Source organism: Eurypyga helias, unplaced genomic scaffold, assembly GCF_000690775.1.
Source record: "Eurypyga helias isolate BGI_N326 unplaced genomic scaffold, ASM69077v1 scaffold13295, whole genome shotgun sequence".
In the NCBI taxonomy this organism is placed as follows: domain Eukaryota; kingdom Metazoa; phylum Chordata; class Aves; order Eurypygiformes; family Eurypygidae; genus Eurypyga; species Eurypyga helias.
In genome coordinates this window covers 26,584-42,713 of record NW_010253442.1, presented here as the reverse complement: position 1 = coordinate 42,713, position 16,130 = coordinate 26,584, and the positions used below count along the sequence as shown (strand labels likewise).

The following is a 16,130-nucleotide window of genomic DNA, read 5'->3' as shown; positions in this document are numbered from 1 at the left end:
AGATTTTATATTATGAGGTATTCAGAGTCCATGTATGTTACTCAATAGATAGGAAAGGCCGGGGGGTGGAGGGGTGGGGTGGGTAACCCAACCTACCCAACCAACCAAAACCAAAGAATCTAGAACTGGTAACAGGATCGCTTAAAAATAAAATATTTCAATGCAAAGACAATATGAAAGAAATAACCTGCTAATACCACAGAAATGTAATACTGACATTTATAGTATACTCTGTAAAAATAGTAATTTTGGTTTTTTAAAGTGTTAAAAGTTTAAAATTACTTTGTTGCTTAGTACTTCTGATAGAAGCAGATGCAGACTAAACTTAAAACGGTTTAAAAGCACCAAGTTTAATTAAAAATCATTAAGGCAAAACTTAGGCCAAAAGTTTCTCTCCTGCAGATGGTTTCTGGATGTGCTAGCTACCTGTTAATGCCATACCTTAATAAGAAAACAGCTTGTTTACATTGTTTACTTACATAGGCTAGGCCACTTACAGTCACTGTCCACAGCTGCTATTCAGGCCACAGGCACCTTTAAAACCACACTGAAAGAGCTAAAACCATCCCTAGTGCTTGCTTCAGCCTGGTGTGTAGCCCAAATTATTTGTGATGTGACAGGAAAAGAAACAGTCAGCTGCTGAGAAAGGGCCAAAGGATGATAGCATTGGTGTTCAGGGTTGAGCAGCAGCATTCTCTCCCCTGGCCTCCAAGGTAGCAGCAAATTTCCATCATCAAGGAGTAGCAAATTAAATGTTGGATAATGATTGTATCACTTTGTTGAGACTGTAACAACTTATCACTCAAAATTACTACATTCATGTACTAGAATTTCACTGGGGCTTCACACTCACCTTATTGACTCAGAGACTGCTGGTCATGGTACATAGAATTACAGACTGGTTTGGGTTGGAAGGGGCCAAAAAGCCCCTCCAGTTCCAACCCCCCTGCCATGGGCAGGGACACCTTCCACTAGACCAGGTTGCTCCAAGCCTCATCCAGCCTGGCCTTGGACACTTCCAGGGATGGGGCATCCACAGCTTCTCTGGGCAACCTGTCCCAGTGCCTCCCCACCCTCTCCGGGAAGAACTTCTTCCTGATATCCAATCTAAACCTCCCCACTTTCAATTTAAACCCATTACCCCTTGTCCTGTCACTACAGGCCCTTGGAAAAAGTCCCCCCCAGCTTCCTTGTGGCCCCTTCAGGTACTGAAAGATGCTATAAGGTCTCCCTGGAGCTTTCCCTTCTTGAGGCTGAACACCCCCAACTCTCCCAGCCTGTCCCCATAGCAGAGGTGCTCCAGCCCTTGGAGCATCTTCGTGGCCTCCTCTGGTCTCACTCCAGCTGGTCTATATCCTTCTGACGTTGAGGGCTCCACAGCTGAATGCAGAACTCCAGGTGGGGTCTCATGAGGGCAGAGTAGAGGGGGAGAATCCTCTCCCTCAACCTGCTGGCCACACTTCTGATACAGCCCAGGGTACATCCTGTAATGGATGAGATCAATCAAAAGAAGAGACTCAAATACATTTGATGAGGTAGTTGGGATGGTAGAAGTGATAGAAGAAATGGCATGTATTATTTCTGTACAGTATAGATAGCCTTTCTGAGACAGAACAGGTCTTCAATGAATAGTTTATTTTGAGGGTTGTTTGTTCTCTAGAAAAAGAGTCTGTTTTTATAAAGCTTAAGTATTTGTTTTCCATCTCATGTTGGTGCAGAGCATATTAAATCTAGTTGCTCTTTCATCAGTGTCATGGAGGAGTGGCTCAAGGAGCCACTTTGTTGTCTTCAGTGCTTGGTCCTGAGACTCCAGCTCTGTCCTCTAGGCACCTGTGCAGCTCACTGGGCTGCAAAGCTGCTATAGATGTTAGGGGTTTCCTGTTCATCAATCTGAATCTTTGATCTTCATGAATGTTGTGGCCATCTGTGACTTCCTTTTAGATCAGATTCTAAAACAAAGTAATGTGAAACACCCATGGGTGCCTGTTGAGCCAGTGGAGTCCCTACACTGTTTCTGTGCTAGAATTTGGTTTTAAATGTGAGAGTCAATGTTTCCTGTTGTTTCTAGTGTGTAAATTGTGACAGCCCCCACATCTCAGTGATGTGCTTTTCCTTAACAGCATTATCTATAATCATGTTGCTTCATACTGAGAGATATGAGGTACTTGGGTATTTGCTATGAAGTTTAAGTTCTAGCAGAATCTAAAATGTTTTATTTCTGTAGGGTTGGGTAATGTTTTTCATAAAGTAAAGTTTTTTTCCTCTTATATTTTCTGAAATAGTGGCAATAAAAGTTAAGCTGTAGTGCTAAAAATTGGAAGAAAGTGCTTACATTTAGCGATGGATTTTTAAATAATTGTTCGCTTTCTCTTCAAATCTCTCAGATTATTAATGATTGAGAAAATTGGTTTTAATAGCCACAAAGAAAAAACACGCAAGTGAAGTGCAGCAGCTTTTGATCTTTAAGTTGATCCTTTTTGATAAGCTTACAGAAATTATTTTCTACTTTAAGGAGTGCTAATAAGAGCTCCAGTCAAAAAGGTACCAAGTGTCTGTGGTTATACAGTTATAGAGGTATCCTAGGTTATATAGTTATAGTAGTGGTGCTTCTAGTTTCTTTATTGCAACGGCTGTAGGAAGACTTGATTTGGTAGACCCTTAAAACTGACATTGTCAGGAGCAGTTTCAAGTTTAAATTTACTGTTACCACCAGTTCACAAACTCTCTGAAGAGCTGTGTGAATACACTAGCCCTGAGCATGAAGACAGAAGAGTTTTTCCATTGCTATTATTAATTAACCTGACTTTTACAACCTATTATGTATTTTCTTCATGTTTATTTTCTATTAAAAAAAAAAAGGAAAAATTGTCAGGGTTGTAAACTGAATAAGGAGGATTTATGTGGCCACAACCTTTGTAGGTAGGTTTTATGTTTTTTATTAGCAAGCCAAGCAAGATATAGTATGCAGTAAAAGTTTTACTATGCTCTCCTGCTATTGCTTTCAACTTCCTTTCCTTACATATCAGATGTTTGTAAAATAATTGTGATCATGATTAAACTAGTAAAATAAAGTGCAAATGTGTTGTAGCACATTTACTATAGCCCTTGGAGCCTTTTGAAATTGAGTTGTTTCAGAATTAATAATCGTAGATGGGCTGCGGGCTATTTTGCTGGTGGCATTCTTTTTAGTGGCTGCACTGGATATCTTCATTTTTTTTCATAGCCTGCTAGAAAAGGATACCTTATTCCTTCAATTACAGACAACATGAAAAAGAAGGTAAAATAATACTTGGCTTTTATATGTTATTAATTTTCTGTCAGTCTTGTGGCAAAGCACTTAATAGTCCGTCAATAGCTTCCTGCTTAGTATTTGGTTCCTTTTGAAGCCACCTATGTCTATTGTACCATGACTAAGCTACTTGGAGAAGAGAGGAATATCAGGATTTGGCTCATGGGAAAGAGGAAAACAGGAAGAGGTTTCAATCTCTTTCAAAGACTTACTTTGAACCTTAATATAAATTTAAGTAATGTCTTATGTCATATTAATAGTGCTTATTATTCACATCTTTCCTCAGGAATTGTCTGATTCTTGTAAAGCCTAAAAGTTGAGGAAAAGTAAAATAGGGTTTGGAAATCTCATACTGTAGTTTGCTTTTTTTAATGTGTTTTAGCTTACTTCACATTATTTTTGATAGTACAGTGTTAAGATTCATTCACTGTGAACAATTACAGCTAAGGTTATTTTTGATCTAATTTATATATTTGTATTTTAAAAAAATATTTTGCTTACTGACACTCTTTGCATGGATGGGTTCTTAGTAGTCCTTGGATTGTTTTGAAAGCTGTGGTAGTTTTGACAGAAACGGAGATACAGTGTAAAACTGAAGTCCTATTGTGACAACTGTCTATTTTAATAAGGAATTTCTGAGTAGGACTATTGATTTCCATTGGATATTTACAGATCTAAAATATGGGAACTCAAATATTGTAATTTCTTTAATGGAAAAAAATATAAAATAATACCTTCATAATATAAGCATATTATGTCTTTGGAAAACCAAGCAATTACTAAAATTAATTTTCCTCTTCTCTTTAACTTTGAGTAAAAAGTTAATTTCAGTGGTTTAGAAATGTCCCTATCAGTGATTACTGCAGTACTTGTCCAAGTACAGAAAAGCAGAGATAATCGTGATTTCTGAGTGAGAATTGAATAGATTATTTCCTTGACAATTTGTAGTCATACAAGTCCGGAGATCTTGCTGAATCTTGGACCTACACAGTAGCTATGCTCTAAGAAGAATTTAATTTTCATTACTTTGTTCTCATTTCTGAACCAAATACCTAGTATTTCCTTTTTAAGTTGAATGTGTAGGAACAACAGAACATGTGACTGTACCTCTTGTGTGTTTTGGCTGCAGGCTTAGAATGACTTTGATAATTTTCAAGTTGGATCTACTGATGATGATGGTTGTCAAGTTTTGGGGAGAAAAAAAAGATTGATCCTCCTCCAAAGTCTCACCCTAGGGCTTTGAATCATCAAATTACCTAATCACTGTCCACTGATCTTTGCCTCACTTAAGCTTGCATTTTTTCACAGATAAATTAACAAGGGTGGATCTTGTTTGCGGATGCACAGTGAATCTAGTTCTCTGACTCCAGTTTTTAATATCTAAGTGAAGAGAAACTTAGACCTCTGTGTAATGACAATACAGACAAGGCTGAGCTGTGATTTAGATAAATTGACGTGGATGCTTTCTGTTTCATATTAAACTATAGTACATTTTTCTCAGCTGTGGGATGATTTAGATCAGTTCCACTTATCTATTCATTGCCTTTTGTATGTGTTGACAAATAAGTCTCCTGCATCTTCCTCAAGGAAAATGAATGCTATAGACTTCCTCTGAAGAGTCCTGCCATCAGAAGTGAAAGGGCAGCCTACTGTAAAACTTCAGGGCAGGAAAGAAAAAAAATTGTAAGAGCTTTTAAGGGTAAATTGTCTTAATTGCATAATGATTACCATCAAGACAGAGATTTGCATCTTATTAAGGAGAATTAAGTAGTGGTCTTTGATTCTGAGGATGGGTTTGGTTTACAAGTGATCCTAAAGAATTTCAGCTTCGTCTGGGATAAATCACTAAATCCTCATACTGTTCAGGCTCTTACCTTAAGAGGAGACGGATGGCGCTTTTCTGAATGGTTTGTTGTTGTTATGAAGCTGTGAGGTCTTGGGGCAGGGAATGCTTTTATGAGTCCATGCAATTGTGATTTCTAGAGGGCTCTCTGGGTACATCACAAGAGTCAGTAATAGATGCTTTTATTACTTGGTGATATAGATGGGTTTGCATTTTTACCTTTGCCAAAGAGCTACCATTTAAATGTCTCTTCTCTGTCTGTAAACCAAATGGAAATAATGATGCTTACTCCCTTCTGCTAATATTTGAGGGCTGTGGAAGTACTACATGCAAATTGAGTAGGGGTCATGACTAACTTATTAATAAGGGCCTGACAGTCTGTTACACCTGTAACCTTCAATACTCATGATAGTGTAGTTTCTAAATGACAGGTTGGGCAGATACAATGCACCATTTGCTTTTACCACTGTGAGTGACTGAGGACATGCTTTCAGAAAGAATCTCTGTGAACCGTAACCATTCTAGGACACTATTTTGAATGTAATGTTCCTTGCCTTTGATAAAGTAATAGTGATGCATTTCCTGCCTGTGAAATTAAACATTCTTTCTCTTTTATACTGATGTAAGAGAAAAGCTTAATAGCTTTTCATGTTTGCCATAGTACAAATGTCTAGTGCATTGCAGATACAACAGTGAACAAAACCATAATATATTGCTTTGGCTCCTTAGCACTCTGTACATGCATTTCTTGGATTTTGGCATGCATATTGCCCTTGCCAGTGCTGAAGTAGTGTCAGTCTTTGCAACCAGTGTTTGTAATAAATATGTTTCATAAAGCCTTGTTAGGCAAGATCTCAGCTTGTGTAATGGATTCCCTTATCCTTAGGTTTTAGCAATTAAAAAGAATAGAAGAAGGATTAAATAATGACACTTCATTGCCAACATTTTTTGGGGAAGAGAGCTATCTTTATATTAGTTTTCTTGAGCCTTTTGACTTTGGGGAATTTTTAGGGTAAAGATACCACATTTATTTCACACTGCTAAATATTTGTATCTGGGGAGAAAAAATAAAATCCCTATTGACCTTTGTAATTTTCTAGGCACCTTGTCTGTGTTCCTTTTGAGGTGCTCAGAATGTACCTCTCAGCTATATCACACAAAAATTGAAGTTCTGATGAAGCTTTGATTGGTACATTATTAATGTATTTTGGAAATACTATGAGAGAACATCTTAAGCTGGTGTTTCTTCTGACCTCTTTGGTAGACTTCTCAGGAAGGAAATCAACTCTGCAACTGACTTGATTCGTTTAGACTGTGGTTTCCATCTGGTGTGTACTGGGGAGCTACTAGAACCAAGGTTTCACGTGGCTGTGACAAGTAATACCAGTCGTCATGCCACCGAGGCTCTCAAATATGAACCATACATAAGTATGAATTATTTCAACAATGAAGGTTGAAACTCATGTTCTAGTAAAACAAAGCATTATCACAGCAAAGGAGGTAAAAACTTCAGAAATTCTCTTAGGAATGATAGAAACACTAATATTTTAACGTTCTTTTTACTGTGTTTGTGAATTTTAAAATTTTAAAGCAATAATTTATGGCAGTAGCTCCTGAAGTAGTATCTGGTTTTTTCTACTGAAAAATGCAAGCCCTGCAGTCACTTCTATTCAGAGTGCTTAGGCTTTCCTAGATTTGTTTCACTCTGAAAGGAGTAAATCTGTTAAAATTTAGAAATTGTTTTCATTCCAGAAAGTGAATTGAGGCAGTTTACAACAAGCGTATTGGTTGTATGCTTTCCTAATGTTATAATTTTAATTTGAATTTGTGATTTTTGAAACATAAAACTTTGTAAGACAAGGAGCATGTAAAGCTTTTAAGATTTGCATGGACGCAGTGGCACATATTGGGATTATATTCTTTTAGTTACCCTCTGCTGTTTAGTCTGCATTTAATAAATACTGCAGACACATTTTAATCACTGTCATGTATGGAAAATGCAGTGATTTTTCTTGAAACTGGCTTCAGGGGTCTGCAGGAATATTATGGCTGAATATACAATCAGAACTTGACGTGTATTTCTAAAAATGTTTAGCTACAAAAATGTTATGATTCCTTCCTGGCATAACAATGCAACATTAATCTTAACTTGTTTGTTCTTCAAATATTTATTTCCTGTGTCTCAATGTTTCTGACTTTGCCTATATTTTTTTCCCCACATAGTTAACCTTTATCTCCAACACTCTTCTTACCTGGGAGATAATTGCTAATTAAGAATTAAAAATAATTCTTATCTTCCATGTGTTTCAAATAGAATTTAAGAATTTGTGTTCATTTGTGGTTGATTTTTCTTTCCAGGCTCCTCTTTTCTTCTTAGTATACCCCCATGTACACATCAGTAAGGGGAAAGCTGTATTTAGACAGATGGCTAATCTATGTGAAATGGCTAGTTTGAGAGATAGATGTTTAGTTAGCACCTTCGTACAAGACACCTGCATCTTGTCAATACTTGAGTTAAGACAAGAAAGGATGGTTTTAGTAATCTGCTGTCCACGATTCCCAGATTCTGTTGTCATCTTTAGTTAGAGAAGAAAGATAAGACTCCTGGCCTACATCTGTCATCATTCTAAGTCCCTACCATTCCATGGAAATTGAGTTCAGTGTTCTGGGAATGGGTTTTCTAAGCATCCTTAAGGGAATTTGAAGCTCAAGTCTTGCGTATCTATAAAAGCTTGCAAAATAATTGCATAGGATAATAATATTGAACAGTGTTTCTGCAAGCAAAACTCTGTATGTAGCTTCTTACCATATTTATGTTCCTTCTTTTGAAGTTTTAGACGGAGCAAAACTTAGCAGTGAACATCTACAACTTCCATCAGACCCAGTCTTTATTATCAAGTACAAATAAATGGATTTTTTGAGTGGTTTTGTTAGGCTGTGTTTGAAGCCAGAGTCCACTGAAAAGTATCTTCCAGATATTGGGTCTGTAATAGATGCACTTGCATCTATTACTGATCATTGCAACATTATCTTAATTATTTTCATAATCATTTTAAAAGTTTGACTCAGGTTAATAGCATCCTTATAGAATGTGCAGTGTAGAGAGCTGCTGAAATGGGAGATGTTACTCTCTTGATAGTCTGTGGTTGTGAAACTTGCTCTACACTCATTCCTACAAATTACCAGAATGGCTACCATCAAGTTAAGTGCAAACAAATTGTAAAAATAAGTTAGTGGTTATCCCTGCTGTGTGTGTACATTTTCAGATTAAAATACATTGATTTTATTCTATTCTTAATCTTAGTGCTTGATGGGCATTTTAAAGAGGATGGTAATTTCTGTCTTTCCTTTAAAGCTTCTCACAGCAGGGTGTCCTGAAAATGTTGCAAACATGAATGATCAGTTAAGTCTTCAGAAAGCTCTATCGTCTTCGTAAGTGGTTTTGTAATGACTAGTGTAGTCCTTAAAATATATTGTGTGCAGTTACTCTTCTTACATTCTTTAATGACAATCTATTTTTAATAAAGCCATTTAGCTTGGTTAATTAGAGTTAGTAATAAATATCCTAGTCTGCTGACTAATCTTAGAAAATATCTTAGACCACACTAATTGAAAATGAGGCTGCAAGATTAACTGTATGTGTATATAAATGGGCTTTTTATCAGCCTTATACTTGCAAGAAAAGTCTTATGAAGAATACAGAAAGTTGCCTCTTGATGCAAGTCATAGAGCTCACCTTCATGGAAAACATTGTTGGGGGCAAAAAAAGGGCTATGGAAACTAGAAAGTAGCCCATGCCAGTAATCTCACAGAGGCTGGTTGATAAAGCCTTCATTCCCAGTTCTAGTCTGGTGTTTTATGTCAGTAGCATGCCATATATCTTCTCCAGTTTTTTTTCCTTGAGAATTCTTGCAACCACTGAAGCTTTTTTCTCTACAGTTGAGCTCCATGTGGTGATACAGCTTCTCTTCACTGTCCGGTGTGCCTGGGAGCTTCCTCATCCTTCTCGGCTCCTGACGTCTCAGGTCGAAGTAGATCATTCTTAATGCCACCTGAACTGGTGCATCCTGCTGCATGGTGCTAATCAAATGTAATTCCCTCTTGGAACTTACAAGCGTTTTTTCAGCTTTTCTAAGAATATCACTGGAGCAGATTGTAAAGCCAGCACAGACTCAGATACTCTCAGTTTAATACTACTTGATCATACTTGTATAATCCCCTTATTGGGACATGTCAGCTGTACATAGGTGAGATCGAGTAGACCATATATTTGTGAGATCAGACTAAGATCTGGTTTTGATCAGACCTATTGCAGTGACCTGCAATAGTTCAGGCTGTACTCTGTGTCCAGTACTAAAATACATGCATTTAATTCTGTCAGTTTAGCTCTATCACCCAGTTTCATAGCAACCAGTGTTTTCTTTTGGTCTGGAGAATCAATTCAGTAATTTAAAGCACAGGGTTAACCATTAATGATTTGATGGTGAAATGTAGTTAATACTCACATGCAGATACTGACAAAAAAACCCACTTCATTCTGTATCAAGAAATACTATCAAGATATTTTCAGCAGAGCTGGTAGTGGTCTTGAAGTCATGTTACAAGTTTTGAGTACCATTCCATGTCATTTACCTGCCTAAAAGCCTGGCCAATTCTTTCAAGCTGATTGTAAATAAGTGCAGTTGGGGATGCCAAGCACCTGTTTGAAAGTACTCTGAAGTCTCTTATTTCAGTGTCAGTATGAAGAGCCATTCTCTCTAATTTAGGGCTAACTTCTTTATGCTAAGTAGTTTTGTAGTTCCCTATTTGGGAAAGGTGATATGTTTGTTTACTTCTCTCCGTAATCCTTCTCATGCTGCAATCCATCCTGCCCTTTAACTGGCAAAGCCAGTTCTGGCTGCAGGAAGCCTGTGTTCTTTTGCTGAAGAGCCTGAACACACAAGTCTACTCATGTCTGACTCGGCCAGTTAGGAAGGTTTGTTGTGGCAACCTCAGTTCCCTCTGTCTGATGGGCATGCAAGCTGAATATCAAGTCTGCAGTTGATCAATAAAGCAGGAGTCTCTCTGCTGTGTCCAGGGAACTAGAATTTCAGTTCCTAAACTGGTACGGTCCAGCAATTATTCTGTGGTTCTTATCCCTGTAGTTTTACTGCTGGAGCTGAAGAAAACTCTACTTAACAGTTCACGGTATCTTAGTAGTCTGGTGGTGCTCAGTATTTTAGTCTTCTCTTGAATATATCAATATATATGGTATATCCAGGATTTGGACCTTTGTGGGAATCCAGTTCTGCAGTAGATCTTAAGCTTGTTGTACGTGAATTTTTGCTAAGCAATCCACTTCAGTCAACACCTGATTTGATGTTCCATTATGTGATGATGAGGATGTTGTTCTTGATGTCACCTCTACCAAATGAGCTGTCTCATGTATGCATGTACAGCATACTTATAAGATGTCCTGTTCCACATAGACAGTTATCTTAAGAGTTCATTCTAAATTTATGTCTAATTAGTTTCATCTGCATTATCAAAATTAGCTTTCCTGTTTGTTCTTGAAGCCACAGACTTCCAGGACTGTGACCTAAATGTTAGGTCTCTCCTTTTATGATAAGCAAACAAGAGCCTTGACGAAAGGGCTTTGCTTTAGGTCTGTAACTGATCCTTACAGAGGCGCAGAATCAAGGCAGATGCTGTCTCCCTGGGTTGCTGCTTTAGAGAGGCTGTTAAAAAGCTGGAAGTCTGGAACTGCTGGCTGGTGTCATCAGTGCTGTTGAACAGCATCAGCAGCTGACTTGGAAAATGTCACCTCTGAACTGCAGCCTGGAGTTCCAGTTCCCTCTTCATCAAGTGTGACTCTGGTGGTGAATTTTATGGGGGATTATGTGGCATGTGTGAAAGTGATCCTTCAGTCTTTATTCAAGTAGAGAAAAGGATCTTCTTACCCAAGTAATGGTGACCTTTGGGAAATACTACCTGGAGTTACTCACAGTCTAGATCTACATATGTGCCTGAAGTCAAAGGAGGAAAAAGGTTATTCACTTGTAGCTGCTCTCCTTTGCTTTTTATGTTTATACATGCATATGTAGCCCTCCTCTCTGTATGATTTTTCCATTTATAATCATAGTGGAAACTCATTTAGCTGATAAATCAGTGATCACACCACAGCTCATGTTGCACTGAGCTTGATAGTAGGACTGAACTTTATTCTTTTCATCTCTGGTATGGGAGGTATGCATAAGAAAAGTAGAGGAGGATGTAAAATATAAATGAGTGGGTTTGGACAGCAAGAAGTAGCTCTTACAGCCCAGGATATGGCTGGCTTTCTAGGCATGAATCCAGAGCAGTTTGGCCAGCAGGTCAAGGGGGAGGATTCTCCCTGTCTACTCTGCTCTCCTGAGACCTCACCTGGAGTGCTGCGTCCAGCTGTGGGTCCCCCAGCATCACAAGAATATTGACTGCTTGGAGGGAGTCTAGAGGAGGCCATGGAGATGCTCCGAGGGCTGGAGCCGCTCTGCTATGGGGACAGGCTGGGAGAGTTGGGCTTGTTCAGCCTGGAGAAGAGAAGGCTCCGGGGAGACCTTACAGCACCTTCCAGTACCTGAAGGGACTGACAGGGAGGCTGGGGGAGACTTTTCCCAAGGGCCTGTAGTGACAGGACAAGAGTTAATGGGTTTAAATTGAAAGTGGGGAGGTTTAGATTGGATATCAGGTAGAAGTTCTTCCCGGAGAGGGTGGTGAGGCACTGGGACAGGTTGCCCAGAGAAGCTGTGGATGCCCCATCCCTGGAAGTGTCCAAGGCCAGGCTGGATGAGGCTTGGAGCAACCTGGTCTAGTGGAAGGTGTCCCTGCCCATGGCAGGGGGGTTGGAACTAGGTGATCTTTAAGGTCCCTTCCAATCCAAACCTTTCCATGATTCTGTGTATTTGAGGAGCTTCTGGCTGCCAGTTGATGAAATTGAAAGGCTTCTTTTAATCACGAGATGATCCAGGGCCGGGTAGATCACTGCATCTTAAATTGGAAGTTTAAACTCACTGTTAAACAACTTAAAAATATTTTTTAAGGGAAAAATAATTAATTTACCTGAATTTTGACTGTCTTCCACAAAATATTTATTAAAAACAGGTTTTGTCCTGAATTTAATATAGGGTATCTTATGCTAACAGTTTAACATGTTTCCTTTTTAAACATAGTATCTTCTTCCAGTAACAGGTATATAAATGACACTAACAGTACAAGTATTAGTCACTGTACGCTCACGTTGTTACACAAACTTCGAACAATGTTGACATCAAAATTTAATTTGCCATTTTTTACTGTATCTCTCTCTATCCAGAGTGTCAAGTTGCTGCTTCACCACTGCTGTTATGTTGACTTCCGTGTGTGTGGGGTGTTTTTTTCGTGTTTTGGGGCAAGAAAGAGTTTTTCTGGTGTAAATTGTGAATTTCGTTTTGGTTGCAGCTGATTATTAGTACTGATGGTTGATTTCTGTCTAGAGCAAATGCTGTATCGGTATACCTCTGTAGAACTTAGCTTGTAGGAATGTAATAGTAAAAGAACAAACTAATCAAGTATTCAGTTGTTCACCACAGACCCCAGTCTTCCAGTTCTGCCTGCACTTAGTCAGCTTTAACAATATGTATCAAAATTAATAAAATCAGGACAACAGTGATTTTAATAAATTGATGAAAATTAAACAGAGGAGAAAAGTAGAGTGGAAAGTAAGACAAATTTGTGTTTTCAAAATAGTAACAAAAGTAGTACATTGTATGAACTTAGGCAACATTTTGAGAATTTTTTTTTGTTTAATTTTTCCCCTCCCCCCAGGATTCAGAGTTTCATGTTGATACACGAGTGAGCCCATACCTCGTTCATGCTGAAGAATATACTCAACCCCTGAAATCTGGAGAGTACAAACCGAGCAACCTTTTAAAAGTGCACGACTTAGCAGTGAGCTGGTAGGAACCATTAACACTACATTAATTTTATTGTTATATACGTGTTGAGTTTTATTTTTCAACAGGTCATTGAGAAGCATTTGTGTTAAGTAAATTTCTGAAAAACTACTGGCAGCAGTCAGGGGAACGTTATGTCTGAAGGATGTGAAAGTGAACATGATCGTGAAATTTAGTGGGAGCGTAAATACAGTAAAACACTGGGGCAGAACCGCTTATGGATTGAGATTCATCTTTTATGTTAGAAGGGTGGAATTTGGTTAGTAGATGCAAAAATGGGAACCAGGCATGGCTCTAAACTCAGGTTGCAGGAATCTGAATTACAATGCCACATATTTTTGCGGTTTGTATTTGATTGCAGTTTATTCCCTTGGGTCAGAAATCAGAAGAGTTCAAATTTCAATTAGCCTGAGTGTGCAGATAGCCTGTAAGCAATGGTATTGTGGGGCTTGCTAGCTGCAGCTGAGGAAGAAAAAAACATAAAAATGTTTTTTTGTTTAAAAAAAAAAATAAAAATTAGAGCCGTTAGTAGAGTTGGGACAATTCTGACACATTCAATGTATTTTAAAATTTAATTTAAAAAATAATCAATACTTTTGTTGTTCTGATAAAGTTTATGTAGCTTGGTGCTGTTCTTATTGCACTCAGATTGGTAGTAGGTTACTTCTGAAGATATCTTCCTAAAGAAAAGCTGTATTCCTACAATGCTTCATTTTAAAAGCTTGGTTTCTTGTTGCATCCAAGAAACTTGATCTAGTTATGCTTTAAAAGTCAGAAAACTCTGGCAATGTAATTCTCATGCAGATTGAGTTTAAGATTTGACTGACATTAAAAGAATCAGTGTTGTGAGGAAACAAGAGTAGTACGCCATATAAACTATGCAAAATCAGAGCAAAGTACAGCTGGGCACAAATTAGAATATGCTGATGTGGGTGTAAGTTAAATCTTGTCTGTGGAAATGGAGATGATATTAACACAATTGGTAATTACGATGCAAGGGTGACGGATACTTTCCTAAGGTGGCTGCCCATATTTTGTAATAAATACCCACCATATCGCTTTGAGTTTTGGCCTGGCTGGGCATGCTTCTGCTTAGTCTCTCAGATGCTGACTTCTGGTTTTATGTATGGCTAATCCCTATCCTGCATGTGTAAGGTAATAGTTTGAATAATTTTCTCTTGTCCTGTATGGTCATATTGCTCTAATCAGGAAAGACAACTTCCAGCTGGAGTCTCTGTGCTGCTACTCCAAGGCAGCTGCAGGAAATCCACCCAAAATATTAGCAGGGTTTGGACTTGTCTGAAGAACACTAGGTGCAGGAATGGTGTGTGGTTTTAAAAAAAAAAAAATCAATCTGGAGGAGGTGGAGGAAGGAACTTGCACACTTCATAAGACTGAGTGAAGCAGGTAAAATAATGGTCAAGATGTAACTGTGGCGGGCTGCACTGTCACAAGGTTTACATGCGTGGCGGGCTGCAGAGGGGCAAGTCTCAAGTAATCATCTGAATTTTAATGTTTGTCTTGTTAAAAGTTGTGCCTTTTTCTGTAGTAGAAAGCCAGGTTGGAGTTGTAAATTACTTCTGAATGTTGTTGACACTACTTGTGAATGTCAAAATATATAATATGTAACCAAAAATAGTAAAAGTTGATAGGCTGGTCAAGAAGGGACACATCTACCTAATTTTTTTCAGTTATCCTACGTTTTAACAATAACAAATACTGTACATGTTCATGTAAAACTACTTCTAAAACTATTACTTGTGTTCCTTATCTTCAATTATATTTTTATATCTTACTGAAAGCCTTGTTCTAATCCTTTATATCCAGTGCTTCTAGTTATTCTTAGAGATACTCTCATGTACTGGGGAATTCCAAGTATTTTCTGCATTTAATACCTGCATATCACACCTCAAGGATATAATGCTACTTGAGAAAGCAATTTAGTGGAATAAAAATGAATTGGCTGTCTTTAACCTTATTTGGAAACACTTTACAACTTTCTTGGAGATACAGCAACTAAACTGAAAAAAAAAAAAAACACCTGAGTATGCTTATTTAATTTCATATACTGGTAATATTATGTTGACTTTCATGTAAAGATAATGTTTTAAAGAAAGTGAGAGTCTGGGATAGTGGTCTAAAATTAGCTGAAATGCTTATTTAAAAATGTAAAAGTATAAAAGCCTATGAAGAACAAAACTTTAAAGTCTTCTTGAAAAAATGTAAATGATATAATTGAACTTAGCTTAAAAAAAAAATCTGTGTACATGGTGGACCATAGTTTTTACATGTTTAACTGAAAAAAACATTTAAAATTTAGTCATTTCAATTAACAGAGTTTTTTCTATCTGAATGCCACTACTTAAAATCAATCTTAAGTGGTTGAAAAGATTGGCTTTCCTTTGTTTGTCTCGTTCATGATAAAGGCTACGTTGTAGCATGGTTTGCTAAAGGTAGATCTTTTTTTGATAGCATGTCCTGCAGGTTTTTTTAACACTCTGCCCAGTTTAAAACAGATTTGACAGGGGAGTAACAGACTCAGAAGTATTGAGGTTCCCATATGTTTCAAGGGAAGACATCCCTGTTGAAGAAAAGGGTCACTTTTAGTACCCTGTTGGCTTCAGGTGGCTGAGAATCCAAAGAAGTGAGAGAAGTTGTAGATGTTCTTTTTGGTAAGAGCTTCAAATGGAGCTCGTACCTTATTAGATGCTATAGAATCCAGTCTCAAGGCACACAGGTAATGCGCACAGAGCTCAGGTTATCATTTTTAGTTTGACAGAGCAGCTATTCAGTCCTGAATCTTGCTTTCCTTGGAAGTCCAAGAAGTTATTAAATGCATAAATCGAGATTTTATTTTTTTCTCCCCCAGATAAGAATGACTTAGATAAAATTCCCTGTATAGGGAATTAAATAAAAATGGCCCATTTAAAGAAATTCTGAACCTTCACTGAATGTATTTATAGTCATTATTATTGTCTGTTTGATTTTTACAGACAGAAGATGGAAATCAGTATCCACTAGATGAGAATTAATTCTTTCCTGTAGTTCT

General features: G+C 37.8%; 1 protein-coding gene across 1 annotated transcript in view; it reads left to right on the top strand.

Moving 5' to 3' along the window:
• SPAG16 (sperm associated antigen 16) overlaps window positions 1-13,084 on the top strand; it is a gene marked incomplete at its 3' end in the record, with an annotated part of 53,587 nt that extends 40,503 nt beyond the window's left edge. The window contains exon 8 of the mRNA XM_010152683.1: window positions 12,954-13,084. Coding sequence (XP_010150985.1) covers window positions 12,954-13,084 — 131 coding nt within the window. The remainder of the gene's footprint in view (window positions 1-12,953) is intronic.
• Window positions 13,085-16,130: the final 3,046 nt, after the last annotated feature.